The sequence below is a fragment of the Molothrus aeneus genome, unplaced genomic scaffold (genome assembly GCF_037042795.1).
Source record: "Molothrus aeneus isolate 106 unplaced genomic scaffold, BPBGC_Maene_1.0 scaffold_265, whole genome shotgun sequence".
NCBI lineage: Eukaryota > Metazoa > Chordata > Aves > Passeriformes > Icteridae > Molothrus > Molothrus aeneus.
This window is the reverse complement of record NW_027098929.1, coordinates 919-19,476: the sequence shown is the minus strand read 5'-3', so window position 1 is coordinate 19,476 and position 18,558 is coordinate 919. Positions and strand designations below refer to the sequence as shown.

The following is an 18,558-nucleotide window of genomic DNA, read 5'->3' as shown; positions in this document are numbered from 1 at the left end:
AGCAAGGGAATGAGGCACTGGATTCAGGGGTGTGACCCTGGGAAATCAAAATAACAACGGGAATGAGGGCTGGGGTTGGTGGAAAAGCAAATAACAGCACGGGAATGAGGGGTGGGATTGGTGGGAAAGCAAATAACAACGGGAATGAGGGGTGGGATTGGTGGGGAAACAAAAATATAAATGGGAATGAGGGCTGGGATTGGTGGGGAACCACAATAACAGCACGGGAATGAGGGGTGGGATTGGTGGGAAAGCAAAATAACAGCAAGGGAATGAGGGGTGGGATTGCTGGGAAAGCAAATAACAGCAAGGGAATGAGGGCTGGGATTGGTGGGAGATCAAAATAACAGCAAGGGAATGAGGGGTGGGATTGGTGGGAGATCAAAATAACAGCAAGGGAATGAGGGGTGGGATTGGTGGGAGAGCAAAATAACAACGGGAATGAGGGGTGGGATTGGTGGGAAAGCAAAATAACAACAAGGGAATGAGGGGTGGGATTGGTGGGTGTGACCCTGGGAATCAAAATAACAGCAGGAATGAGGGGTGGGATTGGTGGGAAAGCAAAATAACAACGGGAATGAGGGCTGGGATTGGTGGGGAAACAAAAATATAAATGGGATTGAGGAGTGGGATTGGTGGGAAAGCAAATAACAACAAGGGAATGAGGGGTGGGATTGGTGGGAAAGCAAAATAACAGCACGGGAATGAGGGGTGGGATTGGTGGGAAAGCAAATAACAGCACGGGAATGAGGGGTGGGATTGGTGGGTGTGACCCTGGGAATCAAAATAACAGCAGGAATTAGGGGTGGGATTGGTGGGAAACCAAAATAACAACGGGATTGAGGCACTGGATTCAGGGGTGTGACCCTGGGAAATCAAAATAACAACGGGAATGAGGGCTGGGGTTGGTGGGAAACCAAAATATAAATGGGATTGAGGGATGGGATTGGTGGGAAAAGAAAAATGTAAATGGGATTGAGGGGTGGGATTAATGGGTGTGACCCTGGGAAATAAAAAATAAATGGGATTGAGGCGTGGTATTAATGGGTGTTCCCCTGGAAAACCCCAAAAAATTGGGATTCAGACATTGGGCCTGGTCCAGGGGGTCTGTCTGCCCTCAGGAACAGGGGATCTCCCCTCACACAGAACAGGCAGATATTCCCCTGAGAAAACCCCACAGAAATGGGATTCAGCCCTCAGGGACAGTCCCAGGGTCTCCCCTCACACAGAACACACAGACATTCCCCTGGAAAACCCCAAAAAACGTGATTTAGTCATTGGCCCTGGTTCCAGGGTGTCTCCCCACTCAGGAACCAGTGGTCTCCCCTCACACAGAACACGCAGACGTTTTCCTGGAAAAACCCCACAAAAATGGGATTCAGCCCTCAAGGGTAGTCCCAGGGTCTCCCCTCACACAGAACACACAGACATTTCCCTGAAAAACCCCTAAAAACTTGGGGTTCAGTCATTGGGCCTGATCCCAGGTGTCTCCCCCCCCATGAACCGAGGGTCTCCCCTCATGCAGAACACGCAGATATTTCCCTGAGAAAACTCCACAAAAATGGGATTCAGCCCTTGGGAGCAGCCCCAGGGTTTCCCCTCACACAGAACACACAGATATTCCCCTGAAAAACCCCAAAAAACATGAATCAGTCGTTGGGCCTGGTCCATGGTGTCTCCCTGCTCAGGAACAGGGGGACTCCCCTCACACAGAACACGCAGATATTTCCCTGAGAAAACTCCACAAAAATGGGATTCAGCCCTTGGGAGCAGTCCCAGGGTCTCCCCTCACACAGAACACACAGACATTTCCCTGAAAAACCCCTAAAAACTTGGGGTTCAGTCATTGGGCCTGGTCCATGGTGTCTCCCCCCTCATGAACTGAGGGTTTCCCCTCATGCAGAACACGCAGATATTTCCCTGAGAAAACTCCACAAAAATGGGATTCAGCCCTTGGTAGCAGTCCCAGGGTCTCCCCTCACACAGAACACACAGACATTTCCCTGAAAAACCCCAAAAAACATGAATCAGTCGTTGGGCCTGATCCCAGGTGTCTCCCCCCTCATGAACCGAGGGTCTCCCCTCAGGCAGAACACGCAGATATTTCCCTGAGAAAACTCCACAAAAATGGGATTCAGCCCTTGGGAGCAGTCCCAGGGTCTCCCCTCACACAGAACACACAGACATTTCCCTGAAAAACCCCTAAAAACTTGGGGTTCAGTCATTGGGCCTGGTCCATGGTGTCTCCCCCCTCATGAACTGAGGGTTTCCCCTCATGCAGAACACGCAGATATTTCCCTGAGAAAACTCCACAAAAATGGGATTCAGCCCTTGGTAGCAGTCCCAGGGTCTCCCCTCACACAGAACACACAGACATTTCCCTGAAAAACCCCTAAAAACTTGGGGTTCAGTCATTGGGCCTGGTCCATGGTGTCTCCCTGCTCAGGAACAGGGGGACTCCCCTCACACAGAACACGCAGACGTTTTCCTGGAAAAACCCCACAAAAATGGGATTCAGCCCTCAGGGACAGTCCCTGGGTCTCCCTTCACACAGAACACACAGATATTCCCCTGGAAAATCCCAAAATATTTGGATTCAGTCAATTGGGCCTGATCCTGGGGTCTCTCCCCTCAGGAACTGGGGCTCTGCCCTCACACAGAACACGCAGATATGTCCCCGACAAAACTCCACAAAAATGGGATTCAGCCCTCAGGGGCAGTCCCAGGGTCTCCCCTCACAGAGATCATGTGGATATTTCCTTGGAAAACCCCCAAAAAATTGGGATTCAGTCACTGGGCCTGATCGCAGGTGTCTCCCCCCTCAGGAACAGGGGATCTCCCCTCACACAGAACACGCAGATGTTTTCCTGGAAAAACCCCACAAAAATGGGATTCAGCCCTTGGGAGCAGCCCCAGGGTCTCCCCTCACACAGAACACACAGATATTCCCCTGGAAAAACCCAAAAAACATGATTTAGTCATTGGGCCTGGTTCTGGGGGTCTCCCCCCTCAGGAACCAGTGGTCTCTCCTCACACAGAATGTGCAGTTGTTTTCCTGAAAAACCCCACAAAATCCGGATTCAGCCCTCAAGGGTAATCCCAGGGTCTCCCCTCACAGAGAACATGCAGACATTTCCCTGAAAAACCCTTAAAAACTTGGGGTTCAGTCATTGGGCCTGGTCCATGGTGTCTCCCCCCTCATGAACTGAGGGTTTCCCCTCATGCAGAACACGCAGATATTTCCCTGAGAAAACTCCACAAAAATGGGATTCAGCCCTTGGGAGCAGTCCCAGGGTCTCCCCTCACACAGAACACACAGACATTTCCCTGAAAAACCCCTAAAAACTTGGGGTTCAGTCATTGGGCCTGGTCCATGGTGTCTCCCTGCTCAGGAACAGGGGGACTCCCCTCACACAGAACACGCAGACGTTTTCCTGGAAAAACCCCACAAAAATGGGATTCAGCCCTCAAGGGTAGTCTCAGGGTCTCCCTTCACACAAAACATGCAGATATTCCCCTGGAAAAACCCAAAAAAAATCGTGATTCACTCATTGGACCTGATCCCAGGTGTCTCCCCCCTCATGAACTGAGGGTCTCCCCTCACACAGAACAGGCAGATATTCTCCTGGAAAAACCCCACAAAAATGGGATTCAGCCCTCAGGGACAGTCCTGGGGGTCTCCTCTCACACAGAACACACAGATATTCCCCTGGAAAAACCCCAAAAAATCGTGATTCAGTCATTGGGCCTGATCCCAGGTGTCTCCCCCCTCATGAACTGAGGGTTTCCCCTCACACAGAACACGCAGATATTCTCTTGGAAAAACCCCACAAAAATGGGATTCAGCCCTCAGGGACAGTCCTGGGGGTCTCCTCTCACACAGAACACACAGATATTCCCCTGGAAAAACCCAAAAAATCGTGATTCAGTCATTGAGCCTGATCCCAGGTGTCTCCCCCCTCATGAACTGAGGGTCTCCCCTCACACAGAACACGCAGATATTTCCCTGAGAAAACCCCACAAAAATGGGATTCAGCCCTCAGGGACAGTCCTGGGGGTCTCCTCTCACACAGAACACACAGATATTCCCCTGGAAAAACCCCAAAAAATCGTGATTCAGTCATTGGGCCTGATCCCAGGTGTCTCCCCCCTCATGAACTGAGGGTTTCCTCTCACGCAGAACACGCAGATATTCCCAAACAGGAAAACCCCCCAAAAAAAAGGGATTCCCCCATTGAGGCCTCCCCCCTCAGTCCCTCCCCTCCCAGAACACAACACCCCAAGCCGTACCCGGAGCTCCTGGATGTCGTTGTGCAGGCGGCGCCGCTCCATCTCCAGCAGGTGGATGCGCTCCTCGTGCTCGGCCAGCAGCGCCCGCTGCGAGGCCTCGAGCTCGCGCAGCGCCGCCACCTGCTCCAGCTGCTCCTGCAGCTGCTGCTGCGCCTGCTGCAGCTGGGCCTGCGGGGAAAGGCAAAGAAACTCAGAATCACCCCCAGTTCCACAAAGCTTCTGAGCATTCTGCCAAAAACCCTCAGAATCCCCAATTCCCCCTTGCTTCTGAGCCTTTGGCAAAAAACCCTCAAAATCCCCCCCAGTACCCCCAAGCTTCTGAGCCTTCTGCAGAAAACCCTCAGAATCCCCCCCCCAGTTCCACAAAGATCCTGAGCATTCTGCAAAAAAACCTCAAAATCCCCCCCAATACCCCCTCGATTCTGAGCATTCTGAAAAAAACCCTCAAAATCCCCCCCAATTCCCCCAAGCTTCTGAGCCTTCAGCAAAAAAACCCCAAAATCCTCAGAACCCCCCTTGCTTCTGAGCCTTTGGCAAAAAAACCTCAGAATCCCCCCCAATACCCCCAAGCTTCTGAGCCTTTGGCAAAAAACCCTCAAAATCCCCCCCAATTCCCCCAAGCTTCTGAGCCTTCTACAGAAAACCCTCAGAATCCCCCCCAATTCCCCCAAGCTTCTGAGCATTCTACAGAAAACCCTCAGAATCCCCCCCAGTTCCACAAAGATTCTGAGCATTCTGCAGAAAACCCTTAAAATCCCCCCCAATTCCCCCAAGCTTCTGAGCCTTCTGCAAAAAAACCCTCAAAATCCCCGCCAATTCCACAAAGCTTCTGAGCATTCTGCAGAAAACCCTCAGAATCCCCAATACCCCAAAGCTCCTGAGCCTTCTGCAAAAAACCCTCAAAATCCCCAGATCCCCCCTCACTTCTGAGCATTCTGAAAAAAACCCTCAGAATCCCCCCCAAGTCCACAAAGCTTCTGAGCCTTCAGCAAAAAACCCTCAAAATCCCCAATTCTCCCTCCCATCTGAGCCTTCTGCCAAAAACCCTCAAAATCCCCAATTCCCCCAAGCTTCTGAGCCTTCAGCAAAAAAAAAACCAAAATCCTCAGAACCCCCCTTGCTTCTGAGCCATCTGCAAAAAACCCTCAAAATCCCCCCCAATTCCACAAAGCTTCTGAGCCTTCTGCAAAAAACCCTCAAAATCCCCCCCAATTCCACAAAGCTTCTGAGCATTCTGCAAAAAATCCTCACAATCCCCAATTCCCCCCTCGATTCTGAACCTTCTGCAAAAAACCCTCAGAATCCCCAATTCCCCCAAGCTTCTGAGCCTTCAGCCAAAAACCCTCAAAATCCCCAATTCCCCCCAGGCTTCTGAGCCTTTTCAGCCGCTCAGGAGAGAAACTCACAAAAAAAAAATCCCGGTTTTCCTCATATTTTGCAGATTTTCTGATATTCTCTGTGAAAAGTGCATGTTATATGGCTCTACACAATTATTTACCATCTGTATTTTGATGTATTGATTAGTAGTACTGTATTAAAATTTTAATAATATGATAAATGTAGTTTTGTAATTCAAAGGTAACTTTTGTAGTTAAAATAAGAACTATGTTAGCGGGATTTTTTGAAGAAAGGAATGAGGCACTCGCACCAGAGAGCAGCCCCAGGACACCTGAATCTTTCAGAGAAAAAGAATTTATGGCCCTCTTATCAGAAGAAATGAACTTCTTCCCATCTTGAAGGCACTGTTAGGATTCACAGAAGAAGTTGATGATGACCAGAATACAGAATCCTGTATTTGAATGGAATTTATGCATCATGTATGAAGTGCATGAATATGCAACAGGCTGTTGTTTATAAGGGTTAATCCTCTGTTAATGTGGGTCCTTTATCGGGCTCGTGCTGCCCAGAGAAAGATACCCGGACATCTGTAACTCTTTGTCTTTATTGTCTCATATTGTCCTAATTAAAATTGCCCAAATTATTATTACTCTAATTGTATTACAATTTTTATAACCATTTTATTACTGTTAAACTTTTAAAAATTTAAAAGCAAGTGATTGGCTTTTTTCACATTCCCCAAGGAATTTGGGGTTAAAATTCCCATATTCTGAGGCGTTTTCTGAGGGGTTTTGCCACAATCCAGGCAAAGCCCTCGTTTCCCGCCTTTTTTGGCGTCCCCTAGCGGATTTTGAGTTGAAACACAGCAAAAATGATTCAAATTCCCTTTTTTCCCAACATTTGGCACCCACATTTGCCCATTGTTTCTGAGCCTTTTCAGCTGCTCAGGAGAGAAACTCGCCAAAAAGCCCCGGTTTTCCTCATATTTTGCAGATTTTCTGACATTCCCCAAGGAATTTGGGGTTAAAATTCCCATATTTTGAGGCGTTTTCTGGTGCTCAGTAGAGAAACTCGCAATAAAATCCCAGTTTTCCTCATATTTTGCAGATTTTCTGGCATTCCCCAAGGAATTTGGGGTTAAAATTCCCATATTTGGAGGCGTTTTCTGAGGGATTTTGCCACAATCCAGGCAAAGCCCTCGTTTCCCGCCTTTTTTGGCGCCCCCTAGCGGATTTTGAGTTGAAACACAGCAAAAATGATTCAAATTCCCTTTTTTCCCCCACATTTTGAACACCTTGAGGATTTCGGGTGCAAAATTCTCATTTTTTCACGATTTTCCCCACATTTTTCCCTGAGAAATTCTGACACCAAAAAATCCGGAATTGACCCAAATCCCTCATTTTTTCAACCTTTTCTGGCACTCGTGGTGGCTTTCAGCCTGGAGAGTGACTGAACAGCTCTAAAATCCCAATTTTTCATTAATTTTGAAGCACCCAGAAGGATTTTGGTTGCAAAAGCAGCTGAATTGGTGAAAATTCCTATTTTCCCCACATTGTGAGGGGTACCTCTGAAGAATTTCTGACACCAAAAAGCCGGAATTGCCACAAACCCTCATTTTCCTGCCACTTTCTGGGGCCTCTGGAACAACAAAACAGCTCCAAATTCCCGGGTTTTTTGTGGATTCTGAAGCACCCCCTGAGGGATTTTGGGTGCAAAAGCAGCTGAATTAGTGAAAATTCCCACCTTTGCCAAGTTTTGAGGTTCCCCTGAAGGATTCTGACCCCAAGAAAGCCGGAATTGGCGCAAACCCCACATTTCCCCTCCTTTTTTGGTGCCCCCTGGAGGATTTGAGGTCAGAGAGCAACAAAACAGCTCCAAAATCCCAGGGTTTTGCACATGTTCAGGAACCCTTGAGGGATTTTGGAGACAGAAGCAGCTGGATTGGTGAAAATTCCCATTTCCCCCACATTTCAAGGCACTTTCAGAGTGATTTTGGTGCAAAAAAAAACCCAAATTGGTGCCAACCCCTCATTTTCCCGCCCTTTTTGGCGCCCCCTGGCGGATTTTCCCCTCACAGCTTCCCGCCATTTTTTACCCCCCCCCAATGGATTCCAGATGGGAAAGCTCAAAACGGCTCCAAAATTCCCGTTTTTTCAGGGATTTCTCAGGAATTGGGGGCCCTACCCCAGTGTTCTCCAGCTGCTCCGACAGCGCCTGTGCCCGGCCCAGGGCCTCGTCCCTCTCCTGCCGCCGCTGCTGCTCCTGCTCCTGCAGCCGCCGCTCCTCGGCCTCCAGAGCCTCCACCCGGCCCCGGCTCTGCTCCAGCTCCTCACGGCACTGAGACACCTCCAGCTCCAGGGAGCTGTGGGAAACGGGGCAATCCCAGAAAATCGGGGATTTTAGGGCAGTTCGAGGCGTTTCAGGTGAGTTTCTTGAGGGATTTGGGGAGTTTTCAGGAGGGTTCTGAGGGACTTTTGGAGATCATGAGGGGATTCAGGAAATTTCGGGGATTTCCTGAAGGGTTCTGAGGGAATATTGGAGATCATGAGGGGATTCAGGAAATTTCGGGGATTTCCTGAAGGGTTCTGAGGGAAATATTGGGGATCTTGAGGGGATTCAGGAAATTTCAGGGATTTCCTGAAGGGTTCTGAGGGAATATTGGGGATCTTGAGGGGATTCAGGAAATTTCGGGGATTTCCTGAAGGGTTCTGAGGGAAATATTGGAGATCATGAGGGGATTCAGGAAATTTCAGGGATTTCCTGAAGGGTTCTGAGGGAATATTGGAGATCATGAGGGGATTCAGGAAATTTCAGGGATTTCCGGAAGGGTTCTGAGGGGAATATTGGGGATCTTGAGGGGATTCAGGAAATTTCGGGGATTTCCTGAAGGGTTCTGAGGGAATATTGGGGATCTTGAGGGGATTCAGGAAATTTCGGGGATTTCCTGAAGGGTTCTGAGGGAATATTGGAGATCATGAGGGGATTCAGGAAATTTCGGGGATTTCCTGAAGGGTTCTGAGGGAAATATTGGGGATCTTGAGGGGATTCAGGAAATTTCAGGGATTTCCTGAAGGGTTCTGAGGGAATATTGGAGATCATGAGGGGATTCAGGAAATTTCAGGGATTTCCTGAAGGGTTCTGAGGGAATATTGGAGATCATGAGGGGATTCAGGAAATTTCAGGGATTTCCTGAAGGGTTCTGAGGGAATATTGGAGATCATGAGGGGATTCAGGAAATTTCAGGGATTTCCTGAAGGGTTCTGAGGGAATATTGGGGATCTTGAGGGGATTCAGGAAATTTCAGGGATTTCCTGAAGGGTTCTGAGGGAAATATTGGGGATCTTGAGGGGATTCAGGAAATTTTGGGGATTTCCTGAAGGGTTCTGAGGGAATATTGGGGATCTTGAGGGGATTCAGGAAATTTCAGGGATTTCCTGAAGGGTTCTGAGGGAATATTGGGGATCCTGAGGGGTTTTGAGGATATTTGTGGAAATTTCAGGGATTTTCCAAAGAGTTCTGAGGGGATTTTGGGGATCTTCCGGGGTTTTGAGGGGATTTGGGGAATTTTCTGGGATTTCCCAAAGGGTTCTGAGGAAATTTTGGGGATCTTGAGGGAGTTTGGATCAATTTGTGGAAATTTCAGGAATTTCCAAAGGGTTCTGAGGGAATTATGGGGATTTTGGGAAATTTCAGGGATTTTCAGAAGTGTTCTGAGGAAATTTTGGGGATCTTGAGGCGTTTTAGAGCAATTCAGGGAAATTTCAGGGATTTCCAGAAGTGTTCTGAGGGGATTTTGGGGATCTTCAGGGGTTTTGAGGGGATTTGTGGAAATTTCAGGGATTTTCCAAAGGGTTCTGAGGGAATTTTGGGGATCTTGAGGGAGTTTGAAGCAGTTCAGGGAAATTTCAGGGATTTTCAAAATGGCTGAGGCAATTTTGGGGCTATTCAGGGATTTTCCAAAGGGTTCTGAAGGAATTTCGGGAATCTCAAATTTCAAAGGAAAATTTGGGGGAAATGTGGGATAATTTGGGGGACTTTTGGGGAATTCCAGGATCTTTTGAAGGCTTTTAGAGAAATTTTGAAGGGATCTTGAGTAGATCTAGGAAAAACCACCTTTTGAGGATTTTGGGTGAATTTGAGGTGAATTAGGAATTTCTCAGGAAGGTTTTAGGGAATATCAGGAGGGATCTTTAGAGGGATTTTAAGGGATTTTTATTTTCTCAGCATTCCCACTCCCTCCAGAGCAGGATTTTTAGGGATTTGGGACAGTTTTGATGGATTTTGGTGCATTTTTGATGGATTTGGGTGCATTTTTGATGGATTTTGGTGCATTCCTCACCCAACTCTGGAGCTGAGGCTGCTCTCACAGCACCTGTGCTCCCTCACGAGGGGAATTTGGGGCACTTTGGAGGGGTTTTGGTGGATTTTGGGGCACTTTGTAGGGGTTTTGGTGGATTTTGGGGCAGTTTGATGGATTTTAGGCAGGTTTGGATGATTTTGGGGCACTTTAGATGGATTTTAGTCAGGTTTTGGTGGATTTTGGGGCACTTTAGATGGATTTTGGTCAGGTTTGGATGATTTTGGGGCAGTTTAGATGGATTTTGGTCAGGTTTTGATGGATTTTGGGGCAGTTTGAGGGATTTTAGTCAGGTTTTGGTGGATTTTGGGGCAGTTTGATGGATTTTAGTCAGGTTTTGGTGGATTTTGGGGCAGTTTGATGGATTTTAGTCAGGTTTTGGTGGATTTTGGGGCACTTTGGATGGATTTTGGTCAGGTTTGGTGGATTTTGGGGCACTTTAGATGGATTTTGGTCAGGTTTGGATGATTTTGGGGCAGTTTAGATGGATTTTGGTCAGGTTTTGATGGATTTTGGGGCAGTTTGAGGGATTTTAGTCAGGTTTTGGTGGATTTTGGGGCAGTTTGATGGATTTTAGTCAGGTTTTGGTGGATTTTGGGGCAGTTTGATGGATTTTAGTCAGGTTTTGGTGGATTTTGGGGCACTTTGGATGGATTTTAGTCAGGTTTGGTGGATTTTGGGGCAGTTTATCAGGATTTCGGTCAGATTTGGAGGATTTTGGGGCAGTTTGATGGATTTTTGTCAAGTTTTGATGGATTTTGGGGTGGTTTGGGTGGATTTTGGTCAGGTTTGGAGGATTTTGGGACAGTTTGGATGGATTGTGAGGCAGTTTTAAGTGGATTTTTCCAGGTTTTGATGGATTTTGGGGCACTTTGGAGGGGTTTTAGTCAGGTTTTGGGGCACTTTGGATGGATTTTAGTCTGGTTTTAATTGATTTTGGGACAGTTTGGGTGGATTTTGGTCAGGTTTGGATGATTTTGGGGCAGTTTGGATGGATTGTGAGGCAGTTTTAAGTAGATTTTTCCAGGTTTTGATGGATTTTGGGGCAGTTTAGAGGGGTTTTAGTCAGGTTTTAATGGATTTTGGGGCACTTAAGATGGATTCTGGTCAGGTTTGGATGATTCTGGGGCAGTTTGGGTGGATTTTGGTCAGGTTTTGATTGATTTGGGGGCAGTTTGATGGATTTTGGGGCACTTTGGATGGATTGTGGAACGGTTTTAAGTGGATTTTTCCAGGTTTTGATGGATTTTGGGGCAGTTTGGATGGATTTTAGTCAGGTTTGGAGGATTTGGGGGCACTTTAGATGGATTTTGGTGCAGTTTGGAGGATTTGGGGGCACTTTCGATGGATTTTGGGGCAGTTTGGATGATTTTGGGGCAGTTTAGATGGATTTTGGTCAGGTTTTGATGGATTTTGGGGCAGTTTGATGGATTTTAGTCAGGTTTTGGTGGATTTTGGGGCACTTTGGATGGATTTTGGTCAGGTTTGGAGGATTTTGGGGCAGTTTGGATGGATTTTGGTCAGGTTTGGAGGATTTTGGGGCAGTTTGGATGGATTGTGAGGCAGTTTTAAGTGGATTTTTCCAGGTTTTGATGGATTTTGGGGCAGTTTGGATGGGTTTTGGGGCACTTAAGATGGATTTTGGTCAGGTTTTAGTGGATTTTGGGGCAGTTTGGATGGATTTTGGTCAGGTTTTAATGCATTGTGGGAGAATTTTAAGCATATTTTTTTCCAGGCTTTGATTTTGAGGTAGTTTTGAAGGATTTTGGTCAGGTTTTGATGAATTTTGGTGTAGTTTATCAGGATTTTGGTCAGGATTTGGAGGATTTTGGGGCAGTTTGATGGATTTTGGTCAGGTTTTGGAGGATTTTGGGGCAGTTTGATGGATTTTGGTCAGCTTTTGATTGATTTTGGGGCCATTTGGATGGATTTTGGTGCAGTTTGTCAGGATTTTGGTCAGGTTTTGATGGACTTGGGGCAGTCTGGATGGATTTAGAGCAGTTTTCAGTGGATTTTTAGCAGATTTAGGCACATTTCTCACCCGACCCTGGTGCACAGGCTGCTCTCCCTCAGCAGGGGGATGTGGGTGTGTTTGGGGCAGGTTTTGATGGATTTGGTGCAGGTTTTGATGGATTTTTGTGCAGGTTTTAGTGGATTTGGGGCAGGTTTGATGGATTTGGGGCAGGTTTTGATGGATTTAGGGCAGTTTCAGTGGATTTGGGGCAGGTTTTGATGGATTTGGGGCAGGTTTTGATGCATTTGGGGAAGTTTTGATGCATTTGGGGCAGGTTTCAGTGGATTTTTGTGCAGGTTTTGATGGATTTAGGTGCAGTTTTAAGCAGATTTAGGCGCGTTTCTCACCTGACCCTGGTGCAGAGGCTGCTCTCCCTCAGCAGGGGGATGTGGGTGCGTTTGGGGCAGGTTTGACGGATTTGGGGCAGGTTTTGATGGATTTAGGTGCAGGTTCCAGGGGATTTGGGGCAGTTTTTGATGGATTTGGGGCATTTTTTGATGGATTTTGGTGCAGGTTTCAGGGGATTTAGGTGCACAGGCTGCTCTCCCTGCTCTGCCTCTTGCCCAGCAGGGGGATGTGGGTGCGTTTGGGGCAGGTTTGATGCATTTGGGGCAGTTTTAAGCAGATTTAGGTGCAGTTTTTAGCAGATTTAGGCACATTTAGACCCATTTCTCACCCGACCCTGGGGCACAGGCTGCTCTCCCTCTCTCCCAGCTCCCTCTGCAGGGGGATGTGGGTGCGTTTGGGGCAGGTTTGATGGATTTGGGGCAGGTTTTGATGGATTTTTGTGCAGGTTTCAGTGGATTTGGGGCAGGTTTGATGGATTTGGGGCAGGTTTTGATGGATTTGGGGCAGGTTTGATGGGTTTTTGGGCAGGTTTCAGTGGATTTAGGTGCAGATTTAGGCACATTTAGGCCCATTTCTCACCCGACCCTGGTGCACAGGCTGCTCTCCCGGCTCTCCCTCTCACCCAGCAGGGGGATGTGGGTGCGTTTGGGGCAGGTTTTGATGCATTTGGGGCAGGTTTTGATGCATTTGGGGCAGGTTTTGATGGATTTGGGGCAGGTTTTGATGGATTTTGGTGCAGTTTTTGATGGATTTGGGGCAGGTTTGATGCATTTGGGGCAGGTTTGATGGGTTTTTGGGGCAGGTTTCAGTGGATTTAGGTGCAGTTTTTAGCAGATTTAGGCACATTTAGGCGTGTTTCTCACCCGACCCTGGTGCACAGGCTGCTCTCCCTCAGCAGGGGGATGTGGGTGTGTTTGGGGCAGGTTTGATGGATTTGGGGCAGGTTTGATGGATTTGGGGCAGGTTTGATGGATTTGGGGCAGGTTTTGATGGATTTGGGGCAGGTTTTGATGGATTTGGGGCAGGTTTCAGTGGACTTAGGTGCAGTTTTTACCAGATTTAGGTGCAGTTTTAAGCAGATTTAGGCACATTTAGGCCCATTTCTCACCCGACCCTGGTGCACAGGCTGCTCTCCCTCTCTCCCATCTCCCTCAGCAGGGGGATGTGGGTGCGTTTGGGGCAGTTTCTGATGCATTTGGGGCAGGTTTGATGGGTTTGGGGCAGGTTTGATGGATTTGGGGCAGGTTTGATGGGTTTTTGGGCAGGTTTCAGTGGATTTAGGTGCAGTTTTTAGCAGATTTAGGCGCGTTTCTCACCCGACCCTGGTGCACAGGCTGCTCTCCCGGCTCTCCCTCTCGCCCAGCTCCCTCTGCAGCTGCTGCAGCCGCTCTCTCAGGGCTCGGTTGCCGCTCTCCAGTTCCCTTTTCTCGCCGTCCAGGCCCTGCAGCCGCTCCTGGGCCCGGCCCAGCGCCTCCCGCAGGTCCCCGAGCTGCCCCCGCAGGTCCCAGGGCGGCCGCTTGGGGGCGCCCTTGGAGCTCGCCGTGCTCGTGGCTGAGCCTGGGGGGGACAAAGGGGATTGGGGACATTCTGAGGGGATTTGGGGACATTCTGAGGGGATTGGGGACATCCAGGGGGGATTGGGGACATTCTGAGGGGATTTGGGGACATTCTGAGGGGATTTGGGGACATTCTGAGGGGATTGGGGACATTCTGAGGGGATTGGGGACATCCAGAGGGGATTGGGGACATTCTGAGGGGATTGGGGACATCCAGGGGGGTTTGGGGACATCCAGGGGGGATTGGGGACATTCTGAGGGGATTGGGGACACCCAGAGGGGATTGGGGACACCCAGAGGGGATTGGGGACATCCAGAGGGGATTGGGGACATTCTGAGGGGATTGGGGACATCCAGGGGGGATTGGGGACATCCAGAGGGGATTGGGGACATTCTGAGGTGATTGGGGACATCCAGAGGGGAGTGGGGACATTGGAGAAGGGATTGGGGACATCCAGAGGGGATTGGGGACATCCAGGGGGGGTTGGGGACATTCTGAGGGGATTTGGGGACACCTGGAGGGGATCTGGGGACACGTGGAGGGGATTGGGGACATTCTGAGGGGTTTGGGGACATTGGAGAAGGGATTGGGGACGTCCAGAGGGGATTGGGGACATTCTGAGGTGATTGGGGACATCCAGAGGGGTTTGGGGACATCCAGGGGGGATTGGGGACATCCAGAGGGGATTGGGGACATTGGAGAAGGGACTTGGTGCCCTTGGAGCTCGCCGTGCTCGTGGCTGAGCCTGGGGGGCAACAAAGGGGATTGGGGACATCCAGAGGGGATTTGGGGACATCCAGAGGGGATTTGGGGACATTCTGAGGGGATTGGGGACATCCAGAGGGGAGTGGGGACATCCAGGGGGGATTGGGGACACCCAGAGGGGATTGGGGACACCCAGGGGGGATTGGGGACATTCTGAGGGGATTGGGGACATCCAGGGGGGATTGGGGACACCCAGAGGGGTTTGGGGACATTGGAGAAGGGACTTGGTGCCCTTGGAGCTCGCCGTGCTCGTGGCTGAGCCTGAGGAGGGACAAAGGGGATTGGGGACATTCTGAGGGGATTTGGGGACACCCAGAGGGGGTTGGGGACATCCAGGGGGGATTGGGGACATTCTGAGGGGATTTGGGGACATCCAGGGGGGTTTTGGGACACCTGGAGGGAATTGGGGACATTCAGGGGGGTTTGGGAACATCCAGAGGGGAGTGGGGACACCCAGAGGGGACTGGGGACATTGGGATGCAGAGTGGGGACATTGGGATGCAGAGTGGGGACATTGGAGGGGAGTTTGGGGACTTTGGGAGGGGCTTGGGGACACTGGGGACACTGGGAGGGGTCCTGGGGACACTGGGGACATTGGGGACATTGGGGAGGGGTCCTGGGGACACTGGGGACACTGGGGACACTGGGAGGGGTCCTGGGGACATTGGGAGGGGTCCTGGGGACATTGGGAGGGGTCCTGGGGACATTGGGAGGGGTCCTGGGGACACTGGGAGGGGTCCTGGGGACACTGGGGAGGGGTCCCGGGGACACCGGGGGCTCTCAGGTCTCACCTGCCCGAGGAGCAGCTGCCACTGACGCCGCCTTCCGAGGGCCATCTGGGGACATTGGGGACACATTGGGGACATTGGGGGGACATTGGGGACATTGGGGACACATTGGGGACACATTGGGGACATTGGGGACATTGGGGGACACTGGGGACATTGGGGACACATTGGGGACACATTGGGGACATTGGGGACACATTGGGGGGACATTGGGGGGACATTGGGGACACATTGGGGACATTGGGGACACATTGGGGGGACATTGGGGGGACATTGGGGACACTGAGGGGACATTGGGGACATTGGGGACATTGGGGACACATTGGGGACACATTGGGGACACATTGGGGACACATTGGGGACATTGGGGGGACATTGGGGACACATTGGGGACATTGGGGACATTGGGGACATTGGGGACACATTGGGGACACATTGGGGACATTGGGGGGACATTGGGGACACATTGGGGACATTGGGGACACATTGGGGACATTGGGGACATTGGGGGGACATTGGGGACACATTGGGGACATTGGGGACATTGGGGACATTGGGGACACATTGGGGACATTGGGGACACATTGGGGACACATTGGGGACATTGGGGACACATTGGGGACATTGGGGACATTGGGGGGACATTGGGAACATTGGGGACATTGGGGACATTGGGGGGGTTTGAACCCCCTGACACCCCCCAGGCCACACTGAGCCCCCTCCCCAAAGCCCCTTTAAATCCCCCAAATGTCCCCAAAGCCCCTTCAACTGCCCCAAATGCCCCCAGACCCCACTAAATCCCCCAAATCCCCTTGAACTGCCCCCAAAACCCCTCTAGAACCCCTGAATCCCCTTTACCTGCCCCAAATGTCCCTCTAAATCCCCTAAATCCCTTTCATCTGCCCCAAAATGCCCTCTAAATCCCCTAAATCCCCTTTACCTGCCCCAAAATGCCCTCTAAATCCCCCCAGGCCCCTTTTACCTGCCCCAGACCCCATTAAATGCCCCCAAATCCCCTTGAATTGCCCCAGACCTGCAATAAATGCCCCCAAAATCCCCTTTAACTGCCCCAAATCCCCTTTAAGTCCCCCAAATCCCCTAAAATCCCCTTTAACTGCACCATAGCCCCTCTCAATGCCCCCAAATCCCCTTTAACTGCCCCAGACCCCCATTAAATCCCCTAAGATCCCCTTTAACTGCCCCCAAAACCCCTCGAGAACCCCTAAATCCCCTTTAACTACCACAGACCCCATTAAATGCCCCCAAACCCCATTAAATGCCCCCAAATCCCCTTTAACCACCCTAGACCCCCATTAAATGCCCCCAAATCCCCTTTAAATGCCCCCAAACCCCATTAAATGCCCCCAAATCCCCTTTAACCACCCTAGACCCCCATTAAATGCCCCCAAATCCCCTTTACCTGCCCCAGACCCCCATTAAATGCCCCCGACCCCCATTAAACCCCCCCAGATCCCCATTAAATGCTCCCAAACCCCATTAAATGCCCCCAAACCCCATTAAATGCCCCCAAATCCCATTAAACCTCCCCAAATCCCCTCTACCTGCCCCCAAACCCCATTAGACCCCCCCAAACCCCATTAAATGCCCCCAAATCCCCTAAAATCCCCTTTAACTGCACCATAGCCCCTCTCAATTCCCCCAAATCCCCTTTACCTGCCCCCAAATCCCCTTTACCTGCCCCCAAACCCCATTAACTGCCCCCAAATCCCCTTGAACTGCCCCAGACCCCCATTAGACCCCCCAAATCCCCTTTAACTGCCCCAAATCCTCATTAACCCCCCCCAAATCCCCTTGAACTGCCCCAGAGCCCCATTAGACCCCCCCAGCTCCCCATTAACTGCCCCCAAACCCCATTAACTGCCCCCAAATCCCCTTTACCTGCCCCCAAATCCCCATTAACCCCCCCCAATCCCCTTGAACTGCCCCAGACCCCCATTAAACCCCCCCAGCTCCCCATTAAATGCCCCCAAACCCCATTAACTGCCCCCAAATCCCCTTTAGGAGCCCCGCTCTCCGCTCCGTGCCCCCGCTTCCCCCCGTACCGTTCTTCCCCGCGGCCGCGGCGGGGCCCAGCGTTCGCAGCGGGGCCCTGAGCGGGGCCTTGGGCGCGGCCTTGGCAGCTCCGGGCCCGAGCCCGGTCCGCGATCGTTTCTGTCAGGGGACAAACGGCGTCAGGCGCGGGCAGGGCCGGGCCGAGCCCGCGCGGGGAGCGCTCCCTCCGCACCTGCTGGGGAGGAGCGGCGGGCGGCCCCTCGGACGGGGCCCGCTTCTCCTTGCCCCGGGCCACCGGCAGCCGCGAGAGCCCCGGGCGCGGCCCCGGGAGCGCTGCGGGACCGGCCTGAGGCGGCGCCGCCATCTTGTCCCGCGCGCCTTCAAACCGCCGCGCGCACAGTGGGGCCAATGGCGGGGCGAGGTGGGAGGGGCGGGCCCGCCCCCCGTGGGGTTTGGCCAATGGGAAAGCGAGGCGGGAGCGGGGAGAGCCAATGGGAGCGCGGGGCGGGGTCAGGGAGGGTGGAGGTTCGCCCGCCAAGGGGTAACGGCTGAGGGGGCGGGGCTTGTGTGGTGGGAGAGGGCGGGGATTGGCTGAGAGGTGAGGGGGCGTGGTTTATACAATGGGCGTGGCCATGTAAGGCACGGAGTTGTTTTGGTTGTTGGGGAGGGGGCGTGGTCTGAGTCAAGCCCCGCCCACAGAGCCCGAACATCCCCAAATTTACCCAAGTATCCCCAAATCCATCTAAAATATCCCTAAATTCACCCAAACTATTCCCCAATTCACCAATAATATCCCCAAATCTATCTAAAATATTCCTAAATCCACTCAAATATTCGCAAATCCACCCAAAACATCACCAAATCCTCCCAAATATCCCTAAATTCTCCCAAAATACCCCCAAATCCACCAAAAACATCCCCAAATCTGCCCAAAATGTCCCCAAATCCATCTATAATATCCCCAAATCCACCAAAAATATCCCCAGATCCGCCCAAAACATTACCAAATCTGCCTTAAATATCCCTAAATCTGCTCAAAGCTCCCCAAATTCCCCCAAAATATCCCCAAATCCACCCAAACTATCCCT

The 18,558-nt window shown here is 51.0% G+C and overlaps 1 protein-coding gene across 1 annotated transcript in view; it reads right to left on the bottom strand.

The window, feature by feature from the left end:
* The window catches only part of LOC136569830 (kinesin-like protein KIFC1), a 41,522-nt gene extending 23,688 nt beyond the window's left edge, over positions 1–17,834 (bottom strand). Inside the window, exons 1-6 of the mRNA XM_066570191.1 lie at positions 17,703–17,834; positions 17,521–17,629; positions 15,461–15,505; positions 13,664–13,904; positions 7,813–7,990; positions 4,291–4,458 (exon numbers count right to left, since the gene is read on the bottom strand). Coding sequence (XP_066426288.1) covers positions 4,291–4,458; positions 7,813–7,990; positions 13,664–13,904; positions 15,461–15,505; positions 17,521–17,629; positions 17,703–17,834 — 873 coding nt within the window. The remainder of the gene's footprint in view (positions 1–4,290; positions 4,459–7,812; positions 7,991–13,663; positions 13,905–15,460; positions 15,506–17,520; positions 17,630–17,702) is intronic.
* Between the last annotated feature and the right edge of the window lie 724 nt (positions 17,835–18,558).